We start from the raw sequence: 26,643 nt of genomic DNA, 5'->3' as shown, positions 1-26,643 counted from the left end.
CCTCCTAAGTAGCGCATGAGAGCTGCACAGGCGAGACCTAAAAAGGACCTCAAGCTCCTCCTATTTGACAGACACATTGATTAATCACCCTCCACCATATTTAAGTACTCTCTCCACCAGGATCTGACTACCTTCCTTAGATGGCCCCATCATCTAAATTGATGCCTAACTATGGACCTTTGACCAACTGCTGTAATAGCCTCATTTGATAACTCCTGCACACATCTACCGATGTTAACGTCCGAACTTAATTACTGTAACTGGAACTCGCCGGGTCACCAATGTATACCGCTACAGTTGTAAAACGCTAATAAATGCCTTCGGGTCATTGCGTGCAATACAGAATTGCACGGAAATAAAAATAAATAAATAGACTGCCGTGGCACAGGGACGCTGCTTTGCCAGGCAACTACTCTGTTGTCATGGTAACCGTGCCGCTAGTGCGCGTCTGTCACAGCCCTCAAAGACCCAGGGGCTGCCTTCGTGGTGCCTGTCATGAATCTGCCCAATGGTCAGGCGCCTGGAAAGTAGTGCCCCTGGAAGGGTCCTGGGCGGGTCCGGCCCGTTTGATGTACGTCATCAGTGCACGCAAGGGAGCCCTCTGAGGAGGCACTGGTACCAGACAGAGGCGCTGTGAATGGAGGCGGCAGCGGCCTGGCTCTCCGCCGACTGGGCTGCGGCCTGGCCGGCTCTCCTCGTCACCGTACTCGCCTGCGCGGCGGCATGGCTGTTTCGGCTCCGCTCACGGGGCACCGAGGAGGCGTCCAGGCCCCCGGAGAGGGACGAGGAGCCCGAGCCGAGGGAGGAGCGAGGTGAGAGGAGGTTGGCCTCTGTCCGAGGTGTGGGTTCGGGTGGGATGGGTTGAATAACTGGACACCACACAGTTAGAGATTGCCCGATCCCTCCTTGAAGCGGGCGTTCTTGGTAATGCAGCCTCTTCAGAGTAGATGCGGCTGTAGGGTGTGGCACCACCAGGACTGGGGGAACGTGGTCCTTTTGAGGTGGAGAGGCGGTGCTTTATGACACTTCCTGGAAGGGAGCAGTGTTGACAGACTGTGCAGTGTGACACTTCATGAAAGGGAGGAGAGTGGAAAGACTGTGCAGTATGACACTTCATGTAAAGGAGCAGTGCGGACTGTGTGCAATATGACACTTAATGAAAGGGAGCAGCGTGGACAGAGTGTGTCATGCCACTTCATGAAAGGGAGCATAGTGGACAGTGTGCAGTATGACACTTCATGAAAGGGAGCAGAGTGGACAGAGTGTGCAGTATGACAGTTCATGTAAAGGAGCAGAGTCGACAGTGTGCCATATGACACTTCATGTAAAGGAGCAGAGTGTGCAGTATGACACTTCATGTAAAGGAGCATAGTGGACAGAGTGTGCCGTATGACACTTCATGAAAGGGAACAGAGTGGACTGTGTGTGCAGTATGACCGTTCATGTAAAGGAGCAGGGTGGACAGAGTGTGCAGTATGACACTTCATGTAAAGGAGCAGAGTGGACAGTGTGCAATATGACACTTCATGAAAGGGAGCAGAGTGAACAGTGTGTGCAGTATGACACTTCATGTAAAGGCGCAGAGTGGACAGTGTGTGCAGTATGACACTTCATGTAAAGGCGCAGAGTGGACAGTGTGTGCAGTATGACACTTCATGTAAAGGCGCAGAGTGGACAGTGTGTGCAGTATCACTTCATGTAAAGGCACAGAGTGGACAGTGAGCAGTATGACATTTTATGAAAGGGAGCAGAGTGTGCAGTATGGTACTTCATGTAAAGGAGCAGAGTGTTCAATATGACACTTCATGTAAGGGAGCAGAGTGGACATTGTGCGCAGTATGACACTTCATGTAAACAAGCAGTGTGTGCAGTATGACACTTCATTTAAACGAGCAGTGCGCGCAGTATGACCCTTCATGTAAGCGAGCAGTGTGCGCAGTATGATACTTCATGTAAACGAGCATAGTGGGCAGTATGACACTTCGTGTAAAGGAGCAGAGTGGACAGACTGTTCGGTATGACACTTCATGTAAAGGAGCAGAGTGGACAGACACTTCCTGAAAGAAGAAGAGTGGTCACTTTCAGGTGGAGAGGCTTGACCTATAACACTTCCTGAAAGGGGATAGCGCGGTCCTCTTCAGGGGGAGAGGCTGTGCCTTATGACACTTCCTGAAAAGGGACAGCGTGGTCCTTTTCAGGGGGAGTGGCTGTGCCCTATGACACTTCATGAAAATGAGCAGTGTGAACAGACTGTGCAGTATGACACGGAGTTGATATCGCTCCTGTGAGGTGGAAAGGCTCTGCCTATGACACTTCTTGAATGGAGACCGCGTGGTTCCTTTCAGGTGTGGATCTGTGCAGGACGACACGCAATTAAATGTGGCAGTTTTTTCCATTGAAATGGGGACGTCTACAGTACAATACGCAATGAAAGGGGGCAGTGTGGCTTCTTTCAAATGCACAGATTGTGCCATATGACACATCTGAAAGGAGCCACCGTGGTCCCTTTCATGTGGACAGACTGTGCCATATGGCACATAATGGAAGGGGACAGTTTTGACTCCTTTCAGGTAGATTTTGACACTTCCTGTAAGGGGTCAGTGGCTCTCCTGTAGGTTGGAGATGCCTATTTCAGGCGGAGAGTGGACAGACTGTGCCACATGACACATCGGAAAGGAGTCACTGTGGTACTTTTCATATGGACAGAGTGCCATGAGACACATCATGGAAGGGGACAGTTTTGGCTTCTATCAGGTGAACATGCTGCTTTTGACACTTCCTGAAAGGTTCCAGTGTGTCTTCTGTAGGTTGGAGGCCCATTTCAGGTGGAGAGTGGAAAGACTGTGCCATATGGTCACTGTGTTGACTAGGCAAATGCTAACCGTATATAAATCTGTCTTGGCCTGTCCCCAAAAAGGAAGTTCAGCTTGAACTGTTAGGCCACGTCCCTCCTACGGGGCATAATCGGCAACGTTTCTCACACATATTGGGTCTTGTTATTAAAGTTCAGCCTGAACCGACGAGGATTACTTCTAAACAATTGTCTCATCCCTGTAGAGTCATACTAAGCAGAAAAACAGCGAACAGTAATGTGATCTAACATAGTTATCAGTGGCTGAGATTGTTTGAGGCATTACAATTTTTATTTTCCGCTTCGTGTGTGGGTTTCGTAGCTCATTCTTCCATAATAACTCTGGCTTGATGAGGCACAGCAGGCCTTATCTAGTAGTTGGAATTAATTTTTTGGAGTGGGTGGGGCAAGGATGGATCTGCATATGATTGGACTCTCACTATGGTAGTACACAGAGCAAAAAGAATGAACTAAAATGAGGTCTAAAGTAATTACTGGTGGCGAAGGTTGTCACATATTCCATTGATATATTCTCTCTCCCTCTCTATTTAACCTCTTCATGGAACCCCTCACCCTCAAGCAAGCAGGTATCGACTACCACCTCTATGCTGACAACACCCAGCTTTACTACAAGATCAATTCCCAAGCTGACATCCTGCACCTCAATGATGCCCTCACTAAGATTCAACACTGGTTCCAGCACAACCACCTTAAACTCAACCCTAAAAAAACGGAAGTCATTCTCTTCATTCCTAAAAACAACCAGCTCCCCATCCAACTCTGGATCTCTGACCTTAAAGCTCTCAACTGCTCTTTGTCCACTTCTAACTCAGTTAAATCCCTTGGAATTAGCATTGACCACAACCTCAGCCTTTCTCCCCACATAAAAAATACGGCCAAAGACGCTCTCTTCACCCTTCTCCACCTCAAGAAAATTAAACCCTTCATTCCTGCTGATGACTTTAAATTAGTTGTTCAATCACTAGTACTTTCTAGATTGGATTATGGTAATATCATCCTCTCTGGAACACCGAAAGCCCACTTAGCCCCAATCAAATCTGCCCTTAACCTTGCGGCAAGACTTATTTCTGACTATAAGCGGTTCAACCACATCTCACCCATCCTCAAATAACTCCAAATGGCTTCCCATCGAAGGCAGATCCACCTACAAGAATGCTTGCATTACGCCTAAAGCCTTGAATCAGCACACCCCCTTGTATCTCTCAGACAAACTCCACAACTTTGTTATAGTTACTGCCCACGCCTTAATGCTTTCACCTCTCCGATCACCCGCTTCACTTCCTCCATATCCCCACACTTTTCCCCCCTCAGACCTGATTCACCCAAGCTAGCTTAATTATTCAAGATCGGTTATTGCCTAAATGTATTTCTTATTTTCGTGTTCATGTATTTATGGTTCTTGACATATTGTTATTATCATTGTCTTGCATCTTACCTCCTCTTAATAATGTTATACTGCAATTTGTTTCTTCCCCAACCCTTGTAAAGCGCTCAAGCTATGGGTCTAGCCAGCGCTATATAAAACTGTTTAAATTGATCCCTTTTTGTTCTTGGCAAACTGATGGCACTTTTTGCGCCCTTGTTTTTCACCTCGGATTCTTTGCCGCTGACACTAGCCTTTCACAAGTTACATTACCATTGTAATAAGATAGTGAAGCGTCAGAGTTTGGGTCAGTCAGCTTTTCTTTCTGTGTGAAAGCAAAGCGTGCAGTTTTGAAATAACCCCCAAGTTGTTTAATACTCTTTAGGTTGCTTTTTGGAATATTGTGAAGCGTAAACAAACTCGATGAAACAAGGTCAATAATTTCCTGGGGCGAAAGGGAGCTGCTTCCTCCTTAGTCACCCTGTTTATGTGGCAAAATGAACCTGCATCTATTACAACATGCTCTCGCATGCTGTCAAAATACAGTTGTGCCAGGAGGCAAACCGGTTTGGTGACTGCTGTGTGTGGATATTTTTAAATGTATTTTTTAACAGAATGATGGTATCACAGAAATAGCCCTAATATTATGATGGCATTCGTAATTATATTATTTCCTTAATAAATGCTGAAGTTACAGTAATAAAAAAAAGTGTGATGAATTGAATGCTTTTTGAATTACAACAGTGCAAGGCTACCACAAATGCTAGGTAAAGTGAGCCCCTGACACTAAAAATGGAATATTACAGAGTACATCACCAAGTCTAAATTTGTGCATACTTTAAAGGGAATATTTAAAAAAAAAAAATTTGATTTAGGTGGGAAACATTTTTTTTAAAAACTCAGTATAAGTATTAGTCGTGAAAAACACACTATCAACAGCCTGTACACTTGCATGAATTGCACAGTTTATTTGTGCCACTAGCATATAATAAACTAATGGATACAAGCAGACTCAGCTATGTTCATCCTTTGCCAGATAAAAGTAAATTTGAGGTATTCTATACACTACTAAATTTAATTAGGGTAATATCAAGTGGTTCCTAATCTTTCTCTCGTAGATGGGCTCTAATGGCTGTTTTGCTGACTTTGGAAATAAGAGACTTGGCTTATCTGGGCTTTACAATTGACCAAAATTGTGTGATCCTGAGGAATCAGCTTTTTGTCCATAACTTACAGCATCTGCTAATAGTGCTTGCCTCAACAAATCTACTCGCTATGGCGAGTCAGATTTTATTAAGGAGAGCTATATTTAGGGCCTACTCGCCCCTTCGGGCGAGCTGACAAACAGGTGTTCTGTTCACTCACGAAGTGAAGGAGCATTAAAGATGCCTTTAAATCTTGTTTTTATCTTCTCATTTATTCTGTGTTTATAGACAATCAGCATTTGTATTGTGCAGCACTATCACCCGTAGGGGTATCTGGGCGCTGTGGATGCAATGTCTCTGTCGAAGAGCCAGGTTTTTAGTTTCTCCCTGAAGTCCACCAGTGAGGGTACTGTTTGAAGATGCTGGGGTAGGTTGTTCCAGCTTTTGGTGGCGATGTAGGAGAAGGAGCGGCTCCCGCTACATCTGCGACTGATGCAGGGGGTGTGCACATGGGCTAGTGAGGAGAAGCGTAAGAGTCTTGCGGGTAGGTGGAAGTTCAATTGATGGTTGATGTAGGATGGTTCTTGATCGCGCTGAGCTTTGAAGGTGTGTGAGGATCTTGAACTGGCATCTCTTGTGGATGGGGAGCCAGTGGAGGCTTCTGAGGTGGTGGGTGATGTGGGTCAGTTTGGGGAGATCCAGGATGAGTCTGGCTGCAGCATTCTGTATGGTCTGGACTTTTGTTGAGGATCTGGGTAGAGTGTGTTAACATAGTCGAGGCAGCTGGTGACGAGGGCCTGTATGACGGTCTTTCTGGTGTTGAGTGGAATCCATCTGAAGATTCAGCGAAGGGTGTGGAAGCAAGTGGAGGCGACTGAGTTGCGTCATTTCGTGGTCAGTTTGCTGTCGAGGATGATATCTAGGTTGTATGCATGGTTTATAGGGGTGGGTGTTTGTCTAAGTTCTGCTGGACATCAGCTGTGGTCCCATACAGAAGTGTTCTTCCAGAAGATCAGTACTTCAGTCTTGTCGGAGTTGAGCTTAAGGCAGTTGTCTCCCTTCATGTGGGCTACATTGGTCATGGCGTCGCAGAAGTTAATTCTGGTGGTAGAGATCCTTGGTGAGCGAGAGGATGAGTTGTGCTGTCTGTGTAGGAAATTATGTTGAGGCAGTTGGATCTGACGATGTCTGCAAGGGGGGGGGGTCATGTAGGTGTTGAACAAGGTGGGGCTGAGGGATAATCCTTGGGGTACGCCTCATAAGATGTCCTTGGGTTTGGCGGTGAAGGGAGGCAGCCGGATATTGTGTGTGTATCCTGTGAGAAAGGAGGCAATCTACTTGAGGGTGTTTTGCTGTATGCGATTGTCTGTTGATGAGGGTGTGATGGGAAATGTAGTCGAAAGCAGCAGAGAGGTCAAGGAAAATCAGAGCCACAGTCTCTCTGCCGTCAAGGAGGGTTCTGATGTTGTCTTTGGCAGCGATAAGGGTGGTCTCAGTGCTGTGATTGGCATGGAATCCTGATTGTGAGGGCTCAAGTAGGTAGTTTAGTTCCAGCTATTCAGTAAGCTGTTTGTTGAGGGTTTTCTCGAGTACTTTGGCAGGGTATGGGAGTAAGGAGATTTGTTGATAATTTTTTAGTTCGCTGGGGTCGGCGGAGGGTTTCGTTGGGAGGGGTCTGACCAGTGGCCAAACTAAAGCCTGCCTGAGCTCGGGGGGGGCCCCCTCCGGCACTGGCAGGTACCTGGCCTGATAGCTCCAGACTGGGTCCAAAGTGTGGGGGGCCTCCTGCATGCACTTTGCAGGGGGACCCTTTAAGTTTCATTACGCCACTTGGTCTGACCTCTGCATGTTTCCATCTGTCCTGGAAGGTGCTGTGGTGATAGAGGTGTTTATGATGCTGGTTGGTTCCGTGCTGATTGGGTTGGTTCTGAGGTTGAAAACATGGGGGCAGGGAGCGGAGAAAAAGCGGTGAACATTTGGCTGGTGTGTGCTGGTTGAGAGCAATATTTATGGGTCAAAGTTGTTGTAGATGGTGGAAATCTTGCAATGAAAGTAGTTTGAGAGGGTGTTGCAGAGTTCTTGAGAGGGGTGGATAGTGTTCTCTGTGGCTGCTGAGTTGGAGAATTCCTTGACTCTTTTGAATTGTTCTTTCATGTGGTTGGCTGCTGTATTGAGGTGGGCTGTGATGGCTGTCCTCTTTGCTTCCTTGATGCACTGGTGGTATTAGCTCAAGGCAGCTTTGTGAGCTGTTCTGTTAGAGGGGATCCTTGTGGCGCACCACTGTTTCTCAAGTCGGTAACAGTTGTGCTTGGTGGTCCTGAGGTCTGGGGTGTAGTTGGTGGCTTGTTTTTAGTTTTTTTTGGTTTTTGTTTTGCTGGTTTCATCAGGGTGACTCTGTCAGTGTAATTGGTGATCCATACATAGAAGTTCTGGATATGGCCTGCAGCAACTTCGGGTTGGGTGGCGCTGAGGGCCTGTGTCCACTGACTCTGTTACCTTGCCCTAGCTGCGGTTGGGTGGAGCTGTGATGCTTGGGGATGGTGTGCTGAGCGTCGGAGATGGTGTAGTGAACGATGGTGTGGTCGGTCAAGGCGAGTTCTATGACATGGCTGAATTTGATTCTGTCACTGGAGTTGAAAATGGAGTACAGTGTATGTGCGGCTTTGTGTGTGCGTTTGGTAACCAATTGGGTGAGGCCCATGTTTTTCAGGTTTTCCAAGAGACAGGTGGAGTTGGCGAAATTGGGGTAGGTGACATGGAAATTGAGGTAGCCAAGAAAGACGTAGTGGTGGGAGTTGATGGCTAGGGGAGTGATGAGTTTGGAGGGGTTGTCGCAGAAAGCCGGTCGAGGTCCCCCTTATAGTGCTCTTGGCTTTGGTCTGTAGTTGGAAGTTGAGGTGTTTCATGAGAGGTGTAGAGTCGTCGTTGGAGGCGATGCATCGAATGGTATCCCTGAGGGGGATGGCGATGCCCCGCTGTGTGTGTTTGATGCGGTCTCGGTGTATTATCTTGCTGGCGCGACGTCTGGGTTCGAGGCGGGGTTGAGTCCGGTTTCGATGATTAAGGCGACGTTAGGGGAGACGGTAGTAATGGTGTCACAGATTTTCACGCTGTGCTTGCATAGGGAATGGGCTTTGCGCAGGATGCATTGGAGCACTTCCGGGTTGTTTGTGGTCTTCAGGGTGGAAGTGGCGAGGGATCCAGTGTTGCAGGAGAAGCGGCATTGGAGGCAGGTGAAAGGTTCTTTGGTAGATCGCATAGCGGAAGTGCAGCAGGTGTTGTTTTTATTCTGGGATCCAGGGGTTGGAGCTCCTTGGCGGTGTATCGGTGGGTAACGAGCAGACCAGGGATTCCCCCCCCCCCCGTCAAAATCTTTGCGGCGTAAGAACCCCCTCCTGACACAAATTTATAGAACTTGGTACTCATTTCTGACCACTATCGACAATCGTAAATGCTCCCAATTCCCACAACAAATCATTTTTACAGTGGGAAAATAATATTAAACAGTGTTTAGCAAAGCAGAGGTCAGTGATCGTGGGGGCGTAGTCAAAAGTGTGACTAAAAACACAGGGCCTCATTTATGAGGAATTGGCGTAGGGCAGCGCTGCAAGTTGTGTTGCGGCGCTGCCCTATGACCATGTGAAAGGGCAGGAATGCACTTTATTTATGAAATATGATACATTCCTGCCCTTTCCCCCTGTGTTGGCGTACAAATTGCTGCCTTGTGCCAACATAGGCAAGAATGTGTTTTTTTTTTATATAGTTCTTTTTATTGAAAGTTGGAAGCAAAGCAACTATTGTTAATGAAACATTGTTACAGTACATGTTAACAAATACAATTCTTTCACATTGCAGGGTACGCGTCGGTTACAATATGTATAAAGTTATCGGTAGCATGTGTAGTATTTCCCAACCCTCATTGTTCCCCCATGTAAGGGCGAATTGTCAAACGGCATGTATATCATTCCCCTGCTTTTATTCCAAGTCCCCCAGATCTGGCAGGATTGTTTTTGTGCAGGAAGGGGCACCTTCCAGCACACATGGAAAGTGGAAATAATGAGGAGAAATAAAACATTTCTCCCTGTTATGCCTGCTGTGTGGAGGCATTAGGTTTTGGTGCTGCCCTAGGTTTGGATGATTTTGTAAATCTGGGGTAGCGTCAAAATCCATGGGTGTTGCGTGGGAACATCCACCGCAATGCCCATTGAATGCGTACTTGACACAGAGTAAGGCAAGGCAGCGACTTGCACTGCTTTGTTTTACTCCATATCTATGAGGCCATGCAAAGCCACGCAGGGTGACTTTGCGTCTCCTCATAGATATGATTGAGACGCTTGCGCTGCCGAGCTTCAAAAAAGTGACGCTCCAGCGGCACAAACGCCTCAAAATATTTTGTTCATTTGTTAGAACTTTCATAATTAGGTAGCTACATATAAAATAATGGATGGCTTAAATGAAAAATACACTTTAAAAAGATGTTACTCAGTGGGAAATGCACTGTTACATTATGAAACCTCTATTAGTTAATGCACTGCAGAGGTCTGTGTCTGTAACCAGAGAGCCACAGATTTATGTTTGGTTGGTGCAGTGAAGAATAGGGATTTGTGTAATTGTTTGTGCTACGAGGTCACAGCCTGTGACAGAAAGCACTGCAAATGTGTAATTCATTTTAAATAAAATATTTTAGGATAAAATGGAGCTTCCAAAATGTAGATTTTAGTAATACCAGTACATAAGTAATGCAATTTTTTGTTTTTGCATAACTGTCCCTTCAACCCTCCTCAGGGGTACTAAGCACTGTGTAAATAGTTACAATTAAAAGTACGACTTCACAGCCCAGGTATTAACTCTTCCTACTACCACTGGGAAAAAAACAAATCTTTTCAATCGCAATGCTTGGAGTGATTACCTTTCCCAAGCACCCTTTACATTTGCAGATTAACTCATAGCTGCATTTGCATTTCATTCAGTCAAGCAGGCACCCTGGTGTGAAGGATTGTTTTACCAGTCTGCCTGGCCCCTCTCCTTTTTTTTTTTCCACAGCACAGGAGACTCAGTTAACTTCAGCAGAAATATTTTAGCAATCAGAATGAAACACCCAGACAGTTCTCTTTTTACAAAAGGAAAAGCACATTTTGGATTACAGGCAGCAGTGAGGCCTGGAAATGTGCGACCCCCCCCTTTTTCATGACTATAGGGCCCCCCTGGGGGTTGCACTCCACAGATTGAAAACCTCTGCTGTAGAGGAACCATTTGATGCACCCAGATTAAAGTTCTTTTTTCTACCTTGCACTATAATAAACGACTAACAAGTTGTTCTATGTTGGCCATACTTGTACCTTCTGCCAGTTGCTATGAATGCATTGACCCTAACTCCTTGCTCTTTGTTGATGGTCCCTCCTGGTGGAATGTTGGTGAGCGCCTCTGGTCTTGACCACCACTTAACCCTCAAGTTTGTTCTCCTGAAATGATCTGACAGGTCAAGCCTGCCAAAGTCAGTGCTTCAGCACAACATTTTTTGGATGGCCACCTCACTGTCAGCATGCCACTATTTCAGCAGGATTTTAAACTCTGCCACACCGAGCCCGACTAGCTTTAATGTCTCATCCACGTCTTTGGACTCAAACCCTGGAGCTATGCTGATGACACACAGTCTTATCTCTTGATGAAACTGTCCATCAAGGTTTCCCCAAATGTAAGGACCGTATGATGAAACTCAAAGTGGATGGCACGCAACCCCCCCCCCCACCACCCCCCCTCCCTCAAAATTAATGCAGAAAAGATGGAAATCATGTTGATTCCTAGTCTTGGATTCCCAAATCTCCGTACACTGAATCTTTGTTCACTGCGTACGCTGACTGTTTGGTCACCCCTCTGAGTCTCACACCTGCCACTATGGTTTAAAATATGTGACTTTTTTTTAATAATAACCTCTCTCTAACTACCCTGGTGAACATACTCGCCGCCACTTATATTATTCAGACTGCTGTGAAAAATTCTCACCTATTTCCCTTGTTACTCTCGCTTAGTAGTAGTTCAGTCAGCCATACTGAGTACACTGGATTACTGCAGCTCACTATTCCTAGGTGCTCTGTTCTTGGTCTTCATCAGTCTGCAGCAACTCCGAAATACAGCTTCCGGACTTGTTCTATCCTTTTTTTTTTAAGCATTAATCTGCACAATGGCTCTGAACACTTTGCGCTGGCTGCCCTTCAAAAAGTGAATTATGTTCACTTGTATATTTGTTCTTCAAGGTTTTCAGAGTCCCAGCTGTCTGTTGTAAATTCATATGATCCCTCTGACTCTTAGATCATTCACACCTAGACTGCTGACCACACCTAGGTTCTGCCTCACAAGCCTAGGAAGCAAGACCATCTCAGTATCTGCAGCCAAACCTTGTAACTTTCTTCCTCTTCATTTGCACCCGTAGACTCCGCTTCTCCATTTTTGTAAGCTCCTGAAAACACGGTTGTACTCCTAGTAATTCTGTCTGCTCTGTACAGTGCATTCTCACTACTGAGTTCCAAGACACCTTTTTGGTACTCATGAGTTTACAAAACCCACACAAAATATAATATAACCTCTTAAGCATCCGGTTTTATTGAACATTTAAGATTGTTGTTGTTTTGTTACCAAGTAATGAGACTGTGGGCTTTTGGACACAGGAATGAATAACAGACAGTTTAAAATGTTATCATAGAGGGAGGCTTGGCTTGACGGTCTCATCAGTGATGAGGTTAAGTTATGCTGACTGACACTTTAAAAGCTTCTTGTGTCACCATAAACTGTACCCCTTTGTCCAAAATTAATCATGTGAACTCATTGCATGACTGCAGTCGGTTATCAGAAGATGCAAGTATATGTGCTGTCTCCATATATATCTCTGTTGATACATTGTCATATTGTCAAGTGAGGCAGTAGAGCATCAGGCTTTAAGCTTTTCGTTGGTCCATTTGAACTGTCAAGACATCTGAAATGCTTTCAGTTATAACTTTAAAATGTTAACTCTACCACTCACTTGGCTGCTCTGGTCAAGCCATTTACCTTTTCAGTTGTCTGCTACTTTGACATATTTAGGCAGCTGTGGACTCATAAGATCTCTTCTTGTTTATATTTTGTACTTCCATGGTGTCCCCACGAGCATCCTGGATCTTAAATAGAAAAGTCCTGGTTTCCTATATGTTTTTCTTCTTCCATGATAAAACAAACAAGCATTTGCAATGCAATAGGTCTTGCATTTGCGAGAGTTTAAGCTTTTGGCATTGTAAATGACAATGCCTTTTTCATTTATGTGTTTTTAAAAATCAACACATAAATGAAAAAGGCATTGTCATTTACAATGCCATTAGCTCAAGCTCTCGCAAATGCGAGACCAATTGCATTGCAAATGCTTGTTTCTTGTTTTAACTGCGGCTGCAATGATGCTCCACGACCTGCCTTTCACCTTGGCTGTTGGCTCTAGCAGCAGGCATTATGTTATAACTCAAAAGTAAGAACTTATTACAGATAAACGTCTACATCATTTCTTTATTACAGATGACTAGCAGTCACATCTTAACTGTAATAAGGAAACTAGAAACAGGTTTTTATACAGAGATTGCACTCTGATGTATTATAACTGTGATAGTGCATGTTTTGAAGATACTTCACGACTAATAATGAACAAATAATCAATATACTCAGGATTATGATTTTTTCAGTGAAATTGTTATTGCTTTATTGATGTGCTATAATAGTTTATTTTTAAATGCAATAAAGATTTGAATTTAACAAGCTTGCACAACGAAATGTACAAAAAAAAACCATCAAACTGTGCATCAATAATAACAAACAGGTGATCACCAGGGATATATTACTTGGTGTTTTAAAAAAACGTGAGGGGGAAATCTATCATGGGACATGGTGGCCCACGGTTCCCATGCACTAAAAAAAAAGAGCCCGATTTTCCTATTTTATTTTTTGGAGAGTTGTATATAGCGCGAACTTGACCCAAATCCAATCAGGTATCAGAGTGCTTTACATAGCACCAGTTACGTTACATGAGGACACACATTCATTTTTGTCAGGCACAGGGAGATTAATTGATTTGCCCAGAATCACAGGATGTTTAGCGTCATTACCGAGACTCAAACCCAGTTTCCCCCAGGTCCGAGGACGAGCGCCCTAGCCGTTAGGCCAACTCCTCTCCCCAATATTTAATTAAAATCGAAATGTTCAGATATGCTACACACATTTGCAGTTTTCGGTTGCATTGTGTAAGTTTTCTTTACATTTACCAGGAACATCTACTATATAAAGTTCTTATCAAAAGAACTCTGAATAGAAACTCCCACTCTGTTTGACCTAACCCTGGCAACATTAACAGTTCCAGTGGTGGTTCCACGAGGCAACCATCTGAACAGGATCTAAGAATTCAGACTCCCACTCCCAAAGTTTGATCTCAGAACTAAACAGCTAAATGAAGAGTAGGAGCAGCCATACAGACTCTTGAACCTGGAATCATATCAGGGTTTAAAGAAGGAATAAGCAGAAAAGGATCATGCTTGCTACAAATCAAAGCTGCTAATTCTGAAGCTACCCTATATCGTCTCATTTTCCACCAAGACATACTAACTTAAGAATCCAAGCTTACTATCTTTAAGGGACAATTCAGGTTTGGCATGCAGTTCAAACACTTCTAGGAACTCGTGTCAAAGGTCAATCCAACTGAGGGGCTTGGATACTCGGAATGCTATATGTGCCATTTCAGACAAATATGTAGATTGGAAATCCAAAAGTATATTACGACACAGGATAAACAAGCTACTCTTCCTCAAATGAAAATTGAGGCGGATGACTTTACTCCCACTTAACATGAAGCAGTTGTGAAAAGCAGAATGCTGCCACTTTCAAGTGAGGACAGGGTGTGCTCTGCAGGAACGATCTTGGTTCGGAATGCTCTGCAAAATTCACACTCTTGTATTCCACAGCAGCTACAGTGAACAATAACCTGCTGCCAATCTCCAACTGAGCGACAGAGTTCTGTTAAAGCAGCATGCACAAACTGCATGCTGATGATCGCTAAGTGGATTTACCGTACCTGAATGAAACTTAAACCAGTAGAGATCAGGAGGGTGGCAGAGGCGCCAGCACGGATTCTATAAAAGCTATGCCTAACGATACTTAATCAACTTTCTACACTAACTGCATAACGATGGATTTTCATCCATATGGGCTGAGTGAGTTGCTAGGGCCAGATTTTTCCACCTGAAACCAGCAATAAAAACTTTCCTGGCATCACCTTCCTACATTATCTATAATGGTCATATCTAGAAAATATTATGTTGCGGCCTTCCAAATTACTGCTTGAAGAGGCGAGATATTCCAGAGTGTAGCTCCATGTTTGCAGAGTAAAACAACTCCGAACAACAACATGGACAAAGTGTCACTGAGTGCAAGTTCAGAGTAGTGAGCAAATGGCTCCAATCCTTACAAGGTTTCATTAGCTACACGTGGAGTAAAAGCAAGCCTTTCCTCCACCTGTGGTTTCCGTATCGAAGCAATTGCCAAGGACGCCCAAGATAACTTGTCCTTAGTAAATTCTCCTTGCACAAAATTATACGATGCATGAGAGGTATTTTATATAGGGGAAGACATTCTCTGAAACAACGTTGGTTAAGGGTTACCAAATGCGAGCATCCTTAGAATCCACTCCTAGATGAGACTCTCTGTGACAGTGTCACACAGGGCCAAAAGATTTCTCGGATAGCTCTTTACAACCCAACAAAACCTCTTTGCAGGGTCAGATAGCTTCCTGCTCAATTACTCATGACGTGACCGTCTCAACCATCTTGAACTAGCAGTCAAAGCACCAGAGGCGTAGGCAAGACATAGGCGTTGTTGCCCCCCCCCAATCAATAAACTACTCCCTTTAACTGTGTTTATAAGTGGCCTCTCAAGAGCTGTGCATCACTCCAACGTCCCAGGAGTCTGCATAAGTTATGCATAAATAACTACCTCTTTTACATTTAACCGAATTTTAAAAAGGAAAAACAATTGAAACTCCGCTAATCGTAAAAAAATCACTTTCGATACAAGGGGTTTGTCATAGTCTAGACGACCCATGCATGGGATACATTCTCCAGTCTATACAAGTCCTCTGGGTTTCAGGGGCTGAAGAACAGGGAATCCTTTACCAGTTACCATAAGGCGGGCTCGGACTTTCACTTTCCCAGAAGTTAAAAAACACACACACGTCTCAGCATACTCAAGTGGCATGGACTCGACTCCGCACTATATGGAAGTCACCCTTCAAACGATTGGTTGCCTAGGGCCAGTTCACAGCCATGCAGCCCCAACTCCAGTATGCATTTATAACCCATCTGTTCTTGGGCTGTCAAGATGTTCTCCCTGCAGGGCTACGTTTCGGTCATTGCTCTTAATTTGTGACCTATCCGGCTACCCGTAATGTAAACTTTGCTACCCGATCGGTAACTCCAGGTGTGCTTTCGATTTGCCGTTGTAATCATTTATTCCAGATTAAAATCATCCGCCAATTTAAACCATCTTCCGAAATACAGGTAAAAATTGTGTTGGAAGCAGTCACAGGAGTTGGTTCCTTCGGCGTAGTCTGTATATATACTTACACTCGTATGTATAATTTTTACTGCCTGTGTGGCTCAAGACGTGAACGCATTGTAGACAGCTGAAGCTTTGGGGAGGGAGGGTGGTGTGAGTGGGGGGGAGGGTGGTGTGTGTGGGGGCGGAGGAGATGTGTATGTGTGGGAGGGGTCGGTGTGTGCGTGTTATTTTGTCTGCCTTTTCCTACGTGCTGCCAGCCGAGGACCAGAACTGCTTACCGGGCTGTCCTGTAAAAATACAGCGCAGGCTCGCCCTGAGCTGGTGTGCATAGTGTACACTTTTGACCTGCCCTGGCCAGGCTGAAAAGTTTTAGCACGCCCGTGGTACAGAAAGTTCACCAAAACAAGCCTGCCTCCCGCTCCAGTCAGCAAAACACACTCCTGTGTACCAACAGCTACCGCTGGACACTTAGGCTGCATAGGGTATTTATTCCATTACTGGATTTAACAGAGGGCTCCCTCCCTGCCAGTGGAGAGCTTCACAGCCTGACTGGTACTAAATAGAGGGGACTCTGAGACGACACATGTCATGCGAGACAGACACCCCATCCACCCGTGGCTTTCGAGCCAATGCTGCGGAGGGAAGAAGCCACAGTGCACTCATGTTTTTAGGGGACATCGCTTCTACTGGTTCAGCAGGTGCAGTGGCACCGACGCCCAAAGGCACGTGGGGCCCTCAGAACCCTGATTGTTGCTATATTTTATAATGAAGCAGCAGGCAGGGGTCACTTCCTTGCACTAGAGCCCTCGACACCCTGGCTACGCTACAAGAAAATGATAAAAACCTATTAGCAAATGTAACACTGTATACTTAAGTGATTAATGAGCTTCTGTGGCAGATACAAACAGAAGGAAGGATCAAAAAGGTTCAGTGTCTGGCGAAAGCTGGTTGTAAACACACACAAGTCACTTTGGGTCCCATGCATCAAACTAATGATTTGGGAGTCCTATACTAGGGATATTTGTTTAAAAAAAGTTCCTATGCCACCCTTCCCCGCAGGCTACTATCAGATTTTTTTGGTAAGGTCCCCATTACAATAAAACTAATTGATGGAGCTGAAAAATCTTGTGCGCCTGCTGGAATGAGATCAGTTGACTGACTAAATTCTTGTAGCGTTTTTGGTCTATGTACTTAATTCAGCGTATCGGGTCTTCCAGGAAGAGGAGATGTAGCCTATGCATGTGGGCAAAACGCCTTGTCCGGAGTAGTAAGCGCTATCTTCAACATTACAAAAGACAAAACGATTGCATACCAGTCCTCATCCATACACAAAACAAAAATGGCCCGCAGAATGACCAGAAAAAATATCCTCTCATTCCAAAATGAATACTGATGGCAAACTTCCTGCGAAACTACTGTTGCAAAAAATGTAGAGTTCAGTAAAGACGAAATTGTATCTTGCTGCAATCTAGGTTTCAAAAACAATAAGCGCTATTGTGCATTTATTCATTATAAAGCAGAATTGGATAGGATCAGCCATAGCGGATGTTGGGGGGGGGGAGGGGGGGTGCTTTCTAAGCTGGGTGTATAACCCTCTATATGCTCGATTTTGGCACTTTAATTGCACTTACCTCTATAATTTGGCCCTCGAGGTCTTGGCCACGATATTTTGGTAGCATGAGATTTATGTGGTCGATGACTGGACATACACCCTCTCACATTGGCCACGACCACTTTCAACAAGCGGCAGGGAAAGCGTTCGCTTTCACTTCCGCTTGAAAAAAACCAAAGAAGCCCGCGAGTGTTGCGCGCGCCACTGTGAGCCATGGCCTATTGGTGTCTATTACGCGCACCAAGCGCGTAATAGACACCAATAGGCCAATGGGTGGAGCAATGCGGCCGCCTTTTGCCAATTGCGTGCAGTCTTTTATAAAAAAATAACGCACACCAAGGCCAATCGCGTAGCACAAAAGGAATCGCACGAGCGTGTGCGATTCCAGGGTCCGTTTTGGAACCCTCCACAAAAGGCCTCGCGCCTGCGCGAGCATTGCTGCGCACTGCATCGCTAGGGGCGAGCCCTAAAAACTGTCATATTTTGTTCAGATTTCTTTTTTACGTGATGCATCGTAAATGCAAAGTCTAGAATTAAAATAGTGTAATTGAATTCAGATACATTTAAGCCTCTGTTCCCAAGTCTCCTTAGTACAACCACCGATGCCAGTTTAAATTGACTTGGTGAGAAAAGGTTTTAAAGTAAGTTTGTAGGGTCTGTCCAGTTTCATGTGCTGTAAATGTTTTTGCCAGCGTTGCTGTTGGTAACGTGCAGTAGAAAAGATGGAAAAAAAATAGTAACTTGCTTCCAGTTGATTTCTTTTAATGTTACCTCTTTGCAATTACTTAAATTGTGTGCAATATGCCCTGGTATTATCATTTCTGTATTTTCTGATAAAATAATTAGTAACAAATTCTTTAGGGCACTGTTCTTTAAATGCACGTTCTGTCAAATTAAGTACTCTTATTCTTCAGGTGCTAATGTTTTGTTTCATTTTCACTCTTTTCAGTGAAGCAAACAATGGATGTCATTCTAACTCGGCTTCAACAGTTAAATCCCGATCAACTCCGTGAGGAAATTGTGAATGCTGGACTGAAGTGTGGACCCATCACAAGCACCACAAGATTCATTTTTGAGAAGAAATTGGCTCGGGAGTTATTGGAGCGCCAAGGCGTTGGTACTGAAAAGTCTGTGTCTATGAAACTTTTATCATCCAATGGACCATCAAGTTGTAATCAGCCTGACGGCCTGGGGTGTTTGCCAGCTCTTCTTCACCAAGACTGCCGGACCTGGGCAGCAGACTTCTCTGAAGATGGAGATTTTGGGTACAGTGTGGGTCTAAACCCACCAGAGGAAGAGGTTTTTAAGAACCAAGAGAGTTCTGCCAAGGTGGAAAAAACACCAGAGTCACAACAGTGTGTCCAGGCACCACTTCCAGAGGCTTCTCTATATTATGGAGTCTGTCCAGTTTTTGATGATATTCTGGCTAGAAATGGTAATGTATTGAATTACTGAAGCATTGATTTGCTAGAAAATGCTCATCATTAACTATATTTACACCTTATTTCTTGATAGTCTGTCATTGCCCGTTTATTTTCATTACTTTGGTTATCTCACACCTTCCCTTTCTCTACTCTTAAATTATACACAGTTTTAATGTCCCCTATCTCTTTGAAGTGTATTTTTTAAAGTATCAGAATACAAACCTAGTTGAACATGGTCTGCCCAGCGCATTTTCATTGCACACCCTAAATAAATAAATGTAAATATGTTAAGATTTTATCTTTATTGATTTTATTGAGTTATAAAATCCCAGAAATAAAACAATGGCAGTAATAATCCGAACATTCACAGTCCACCTCACATTTAGCGATTTATAGATAATTGTCATGAAAATTCACACAGAGCAGCAGCTTCCACATTCGGCATATGGGTTATTACTCGATTTCCTGAGAGCTTTGTTTGATATTCTGTTTGAAAAATAATGGTCAAAAACATCTGCTGTGCATACAATCACAGACAATTTAATAAAATATGCACTTGTCGATTTACAATTCTTCGCATAGGGCAACGTTTTTCTAATTCTTCTAGATATGTGCGATAACTACCTTAAGTTGTCAACCTGGGTTAATCCCAGTGGGTCATCTTAACAAGGTGTTCTGAAGTTTTTGCTCCAGGAACTGACCAGTAGTGAGAAGTGTACGGGTAAATGTCATTTGACACCACAGACAGTCCACAGAGTGTTACAAAGCGTTTCCCGTCAATACATGTATTATCTGCCATCCAGCATGTTCTTAAAAATGACAGCGGTTTAATTTACACTTAAGAAAGAATTGCTATCCAAAACTATAGGTTCAGTTATTGAGGCAACCCGATTAGAAAACTTTTTTATCATCTAAGTTAATGATAGCATCCAAGCAATAGTTTAACAATTTTTTTCCGACTGTTTTCTGATTATTTAACAAAATCTTAAAGGTCCATATCCGACACAGCATATTTAAAGAACAGACCCCGTGTCCCAAATGTAAAGCCGAATCATAGTTGCTTTTGGTAAAATGAGAGGTTTAAGAATAGGTGTGTATATGGTATTTCTTTAGAGCTAACTTAGCCTATAGGCAGCAGAGCTCTTTACATGGTCAAATGCAAGTTTAAAGTCCAATAGAAATAGGAGAGAAAGCTGGGTTGTTGGAGGTTCATACATTTGATATTGTGTTTTTATAGAGGTGAGAGTTCACTTCTCTACCCTCTTTAACCTCAGCGCACCACTCTGAGTCTGGACGTCGGAGGTATAAAAAACCATTGTTATGAATTTATTGGAAATTATGTTACTAAGAGGATGGCCTGAATAAGAGTGCATTGAATTAAAATGCATAAAGCCATCAATGTCACAGCAAACATTGGTTTCTATGCTACCCCAGAGCTCTGACCACTTTGAAGTGTTTTTTTAAAACACGAGCTCCAAATAAGGATCCAATTTTACTCAATCTTCTCTAATTTAATGCTTATTCGGACACCATTGATGTCTTTCTTGTCAAATGCCAGCACCTCTGTTTTATTGATATCAACCCCCAACCTATTGCCAATGCAGTACTTTTCTAAAGCAGTAATTTTTGTCGGGGGACCTATTGGAGACGAGTATAGAATGGACAAGTCCTATGCAAATAATCCACTTAAATTGGAGCCATTTATAGTTGTGTAATAAGAATGAGCTGATTTGACACTATAAGGTAAATCTTATATAAAGAGAATATAATAAAGGGCCCGCAAGCCAACACTTTTTAAGCCCATTATCAAATGCTATTTGAGCTGAATGTATGCATTGATTTATGTTCTTTAGAATGCTTGTGTGTACTTCCTGGCTGTAGCTATAATTCTGCTGTTCTAGGTCCCAGGGTATTCTTTTTACATTATTATTAGGTTCGTGACGAGCCAAATGCATTTGTTACCTACTCGGTACAGTAGTTAACATGTTTGAATCTCCTTGATATTACTTTTTGGGGGTTCACTTTATTGTCAAGACCGGTGATTGTCCTTATTGAGAACAGTTATAGCATAAGCAACATTAAATCTTTTACCAAGCCCTTTTTGCCCTGGGGTTAATGTTCCAATTATAACTGCACTTTTAAAAGCTGTAACCATGGTTAAAAGCCTCCAGAGGGTTGACTTCTATATTCAGCTTCCTGATGCAATGTTCGCTAGATGTGGGTATTTCATACAGCGTTCATAAACTCACAGGAAACCCTCAAAGCATTAGTCTGACACTTTAATATTTTTCATTCTCAGAGTGCAAAAATAACTTCATGTGTTAGGCACCAGGAAAAGTGGAACTCCCATTACTCTAATCCATTGGAGATTCTTCTAGTCTTCCATAGTTAGAATAATGGGCAAATTGAATAATTTGGCAATGCATTAGTAACAATCAGTGCCTTTTAACACGTCTTATGCCTTGTTCTTGGGTTACGCAGGTCTGTAACACAATCGGCAGCAGAAGCTGTGTTTGCAGAGCAGGACTTGTTCCATAATTCATTGAAATTATGTCAAGATTAAACCAGCATTTGCAAAGCCAGTAGAGCTGTGTATAATGTGGTAACCACAGTGTGAGCACATTATTGCAAGACAGATGGTAGTGAGCCAACAGAGAGGGATGTAGTTGTAAAGTGGCCCCTCGTGCAATTTAATGCAAGCACTGGAGTGGAGATGGAAGGATGCACTCAACCAGCCAATAGCAAGCATTAAATATACTCCATTGTTTGTAGCCAATATGCGATTGACAAAGTGGCTGCAAGAATAGCCTCTGGTTGAAAGGGGCTAATTTAAAGCCTACTCTGTATATTGTTAGCAATATACTCTGTATATTGTTAGCAATATGTCTGTTTGACACCTATGCTGTCCAAACCGGGAACAAAAATACTGCCCCAATACCACATTTGTTGACTGAAGGTGGCTGTATTTAGAGCCATCTGGAGTAAAGTTCATGGCTATCCAGCAATCTCCTTTACTCCATCCCTCCACCAACGATCCCATCATGCCAGAAAAATGGCCATAAGGTGATCTAATATTCCTACCATATTGCAAAAAGTATGTGATGACAAATAAGCATATAAAGGTGAAACAGGTAGTAAGACAGCACGGTGGATTAATATACCTGCTGCCGAGAATTGCATTTAATCGGTAAATGGTGCATTTGAATGTTTGTGGGGTCAACACACCACATTTACTCTTTGTGTTTCATGAAACGAGCACCTTTTTTATTTGTTCATAAACGCTAGCAGTAGGTACTGCATTGCTGATCAGTCTAATAACCATTGCACTTTCAAGCCTTATGTTTAATATAAAAGACATCCGTTCTCTTGGCGCATTGAAACAGACTGCATACCAGTACTAAGCAGCTTATTAATAAGTGAACACTTATTAATGGGTGAAAATGTTTGAAAATGAACAATCCATTGTGATGTATTATTTGATGTTAGTCTTCTTCTGCAGCAGCATACCGGTCTACTACAGTTTCCGTCTAATTCTCACTGTTCTTAACATTGCTCTTGTTACCTTCAAGAACAGAAAATGCTCGCCTCGTTATTGTTTACTTGGGGCTTTCTATGTTCTGTACATACAGCTATACGGTGTCAAGGGCGTTTGTGGATCCTGCTAATTTGTTCCTTAAATACCCCTCTTGGCAATTGAGGACATAAGACAACAAGGTGTGTCTGAACAATTTTCCGACTCTTGCTGCTGGACAAGTCCCCAGACTTCTGCGGCAGCCTATGAGGATTTGCATTATGTGTCAAGCTAGTGTTCATCTGCTAAAAACAAACCCTTATTTTCTAGGAAACTCTTCCCAACAGACATTCATTTTATTAAACAATGTATGCCAGGTTTTTCCATGTTTGTTGCGAAAACATAGTTATTTGAGTGGTATTTGTACCAGAAATTGAAAGTTTTGGACACTAAGGCAGGTGCAGTTTTTTTAAATTTTTTGGCTGCAATCTTTTTTTCTTTCTTTACTGTAAGAGCCTCACCAGAACTCATTTGCAATATATCGTGTTTAATATGGTCTCCTTTTGGTACTTTTAAGCATAGAAGCAATGGAAGAATGTGTGTACTCTTGAAAATGCTGGTAATGCAGTTTTATTTCTCCCAATTAGATGGAGTACACGTGTATGTGGACAAGAAAGAAGCCATGCAGGCTGTAAAGATGATGAAGGGTTCGCGGTTCAAGGCTTTTACTTGTAGAGAAGATGCAGAGAAGTTTGCTAAAGGGTTATGTGATTACTACCCATCACCAAGCAAGGGTTGTCTGACATCATCACCTGTTAAGCTGGGGCCAGTTTTTAATAGAGGTGAGTTGTGCCAAAAGTAAGTGAAATTGGAACTTAGGGTGCCAAAATTCTTATATAAAACCATGTTGCCCTAATTTTGCAATTGCATCACTTGGTTTCCCCCCCACCCCCCATTCCCCCCCCCCTCCAAAAAAAATCTTGATGTCTTTAAAATTATGTATTCTGTGTCTGTCACTTTAGTAGAAAAACACAAATCCTAATAATGTCTGTGCTGTCTGGTGAACATTTTGGCAGACCAGTGCCGCATTTTAAACAGTGCCTCATTTTACTGTACTCAATTCTTTTCAACTGCATCGCCTGACACCCCACAAACACCTAAGTAGAACAACCAAAAGGAAGGGTGGGGCAGCTCACAGCAAGAGTCGATTGCAAGAAGACTGATTAATTAAAAACCTTAGGTGAGGGTGCAGAGGAAGAAACCATTGACGCAAGAAAACAAAGCCCTTTAACCCCTTGCATGCCCGCCCCTTTCCCCGCCCAGTGCCGCGCCTTCCATTAGCGGGCGGAGTTCATGACGAGCTGGACTCGTCATGGGCACAGCGCCACCGCAGCCCATGACGAGTCCAGCTCGTCATGGGCACTGAAGGGGTTAAGGATCACAATTGTAGGAAAAGGTGGATTAGGTGGAAGCCTCAGGGCAGTTGTGGCTTTAGACGTAGCACAAAGAAGGAAGAACATAAATGCTAAAGAGGGATGAGGGTCCCCTATATTCAGGGGAGAATTACTTGGCGAAATGTATCAGGAAAAGGTGAATAGGCCTACCACAAAATATGCACTAACCACATTCCAAAACTTTGTAATTCATGTAAGTCTGAAGTGCTTGAAGAAAGTACAGCCTAAACACAGGGCACATTCTACATGGAATGCTAGCATCTTCGGACATTTCCCTACAATGATAACGTTGTAGCATTTCTCTATTGAAGAGCACAGGATTTGCTACAAAACAAGGCACTTAGGGCCTCATGTAGGTAGCATACCAGTTACCACTTCTAAAATACCGAACGATACCGAATCGGTATTTTAGAAGTGGTAACTGGTATGTAGGTAATGAGTCGGTATTTTTTACCGAATCGTTACTAGTCGGTAATTACCGAATCGGTATTTACCGATTCGGTAATGAGGCATACCTTCCCATTGATGGGAAGGTATGCCTCATTACCGAATCGGTAAATACCGATTCGGTAATGGGGGGAACACATACAAGGGTGGCAGGGTGTCACATTGACACCCTGTTGCACCCCTGATTCGGCCATGTGTGCACATGTGGCACACATACATGCCCTAAGGGCATGTATGTATGCCACATTGCACACTGCTACGCGCGTAAAAATGCATTTACACATACATTCATTATTTACCACCAACTACAAGTTGGTGGTAAATACCGACTCATAAACACACACACACACTCCCCCTACATCTCGATTTTGCTTTCGGAATTTACCGAATCGGTAAAATTACCGATTCGGAAAAGTTACCGATTCGGTAACATTACCGATTCGGTATTATTACCGAATCGGTAATTTTACCGATTCGGTAAATTCCGAAAGCAAAATATGTCCCCCTACATACCAATGGCCAAAATACCGGTCGGTAACGGTATAATTACCGAAAATCGGCCGTTACCGACCGGTATTTGGCTACCTACATGAGGCCCATAGTCTTTGTGTTTTAGTGGTACTATGGACTGTGGCGTTGCAAGTAGTTGCTGTTATAGCAAGTGATAATTTTGTCTTGCAGATGTGCTGTCCTCCCCAGAAGCAGAATCGGTTAACAAAGAAAGAGCAAACAGTTTCAAAAGTCCCCGAACACAGGATCTCACTGCTAAGCTTCGGAAAGCTGTGGAAAAGGGGGATCAGATTACCTTCTCTGAATTGATCTGGAGTAACCCTCGCTACCTGATTGGATCAGGGGATAACCCAACGGTTGTGCAGGTATATCTGCTTCCAGTTTGTGGATAATAAATGGCATGTTTTTGGGTTATTTGATCATCAGATTCATGCTTCCGGGAATGAACGTCTTTGGTTCTCTGTTGCCATTTATCTAGTTAAGTTAAATGACGATGTATTTGTTGACGGTTTTACTCAAATGGATGGTGAAGTTAGGTTTCAAGTCTGCACTCCACTACAAAAATCAATTATTGCACTGTGAAATTCTTACTTTTAGAACAAGGCATGCCTGGATAATAAAGTGGCCAAGGGGGATTTTGCTCTGGCCATTATAAGAACTGGTCTCCGCTTAGATTCCTTTTATTAGTGTAACTTATGGCATTCCAAAAAGGTTTGACATTCTCTGCTTCTAAGGGAATGCAAACTATAACCATTCATCGTGGAGGCAAATTGTCTGAAAGATGCTTCTCATTCCCACTTGATCTTGAAATGTAAATATCTAACTTTGCTCCTAGGTTTTGAAGGGAAATTGTTTTTCATGTAAAAGGTGTTGTAGATCTCCAGTCCGCCACTGAACCATGTGCATAGACGTTTCAGTGAGCATCCTGCACTGCCAGTTTATTGCAGTTGCGCTTTTTCTAGAAGGAGACTGTTTTAAAGACTGGTTTTGCATCAATTCACGTGTTTGTTCCTTATGTTGACTAACAAAGTGAGAGCGTGAATGTCGGAGCATCCAAAGTTGTATTTAAAAATGAATAAAATTTAGAAATGTCTTGATGGTTCTAGTGCACAAGTGGAAGTCTGATGATCAGCTTGAATATGCACCTCACAGACGCAGTAATAATAAGCTACTCGTATGGCTGCTTGTGATAGAGCTGCGCCCTTCCAGATTTTATCTAGAAGGTTGATAGATAAGCCTTTTGTACTGAAGGCCGTTTCGTTTATGTAAACGGAAGACTTTAACAATGGCCTTTTCTTAACATATATTACTGTACTCTCATTCTGTCTGCTAGATATCTTGCTCTAAAGCTGTGCTGGGCTGACTTGTTTCTATTGTTTTAGCAGTTGCAGATCTTGCATATGAATATAGGCTGCTTATGGTCTTTCATTAAAATTTGTTTTTTAAACTTTTAGGAGATCAAACAAGAGCCTAAGGTTCATCCCACTGAATTATATCCGCCTAAGTGATAGTTCTGTGTTGAGCCACCACGCTCTTGAATTATCTTCCCTAAACTTCATCAAAAGTCTGATCCAATTTCCTTTTCCTTAGAAAATTCCAAATGCTTTCTTTTCATTCCTCACGTGTAAAAGCCAACAAACTGCAAGCAGGCAGACAGTGAATGTGTATGTGTGTCGAGAGATTTATCATTTCATAGTGTGCACAGTGTCAATTGATTAAAATAAAGTAAATGTTGATGTTAATAT

At 43.3% G+C, this 26,643-nt stretch overlaps 1 protein-coding gene across 1 annotated transcript in view; it reads left to right on the top strand.

The window, feature by feature from the left end:
• Nucleotides 1–533: 533 nt before the first annotated feature.
• Nucleotides 534–26,643, top strand: part of ANKLE2 (ankyrin repeat and LEM domain containing 2) — a 115,210-nt gene continuing 89,100 nt past the window's right edge. The window contains exons 1-4 of the mRNA XM_085633366.1: nucleotides 534–812; nucleotides 18,502–18,987; nucleotides 23,135–23,329; nucleotides 25,070–25,263. Of these exons, the coding sequence (XP_085489492.1) occupies nucleotides 638–812; nucleotides 18,502–18,987; nucleotides 23,135–23,329; nucleotides 25,070–25,263 (1,050 nt within the window). The 5' untranslated portion in view covers nucleotides 534–637. The remainder of the gene's footprint in view (nucleotides 813–18,501; nucleotides 18,988–23,134; nucleotides 23,330–25,069; nucleotides 25,264–26,643) is intronic.

This window comes from Triturus cristatus, chromosome 11 (assembly GCF_964204655.1).
Source record: "Triturus cristatus chromosome 11, aTriCri1.1, whole genome shotgun sequence".
In the NCBI taxonomy this organism is placed as follows: domain Eukaryota; kingdom Metazoa; phylum Chordata; class Amphibia; order Caudata; family Salamandridae; genus Triturus; species Triturus cristatus.
The sequence above is the reverse complement of the archived record's forward strand: the minus strand, read 5'-3'. Positions and strand labels throughout refer to the sequence as shown.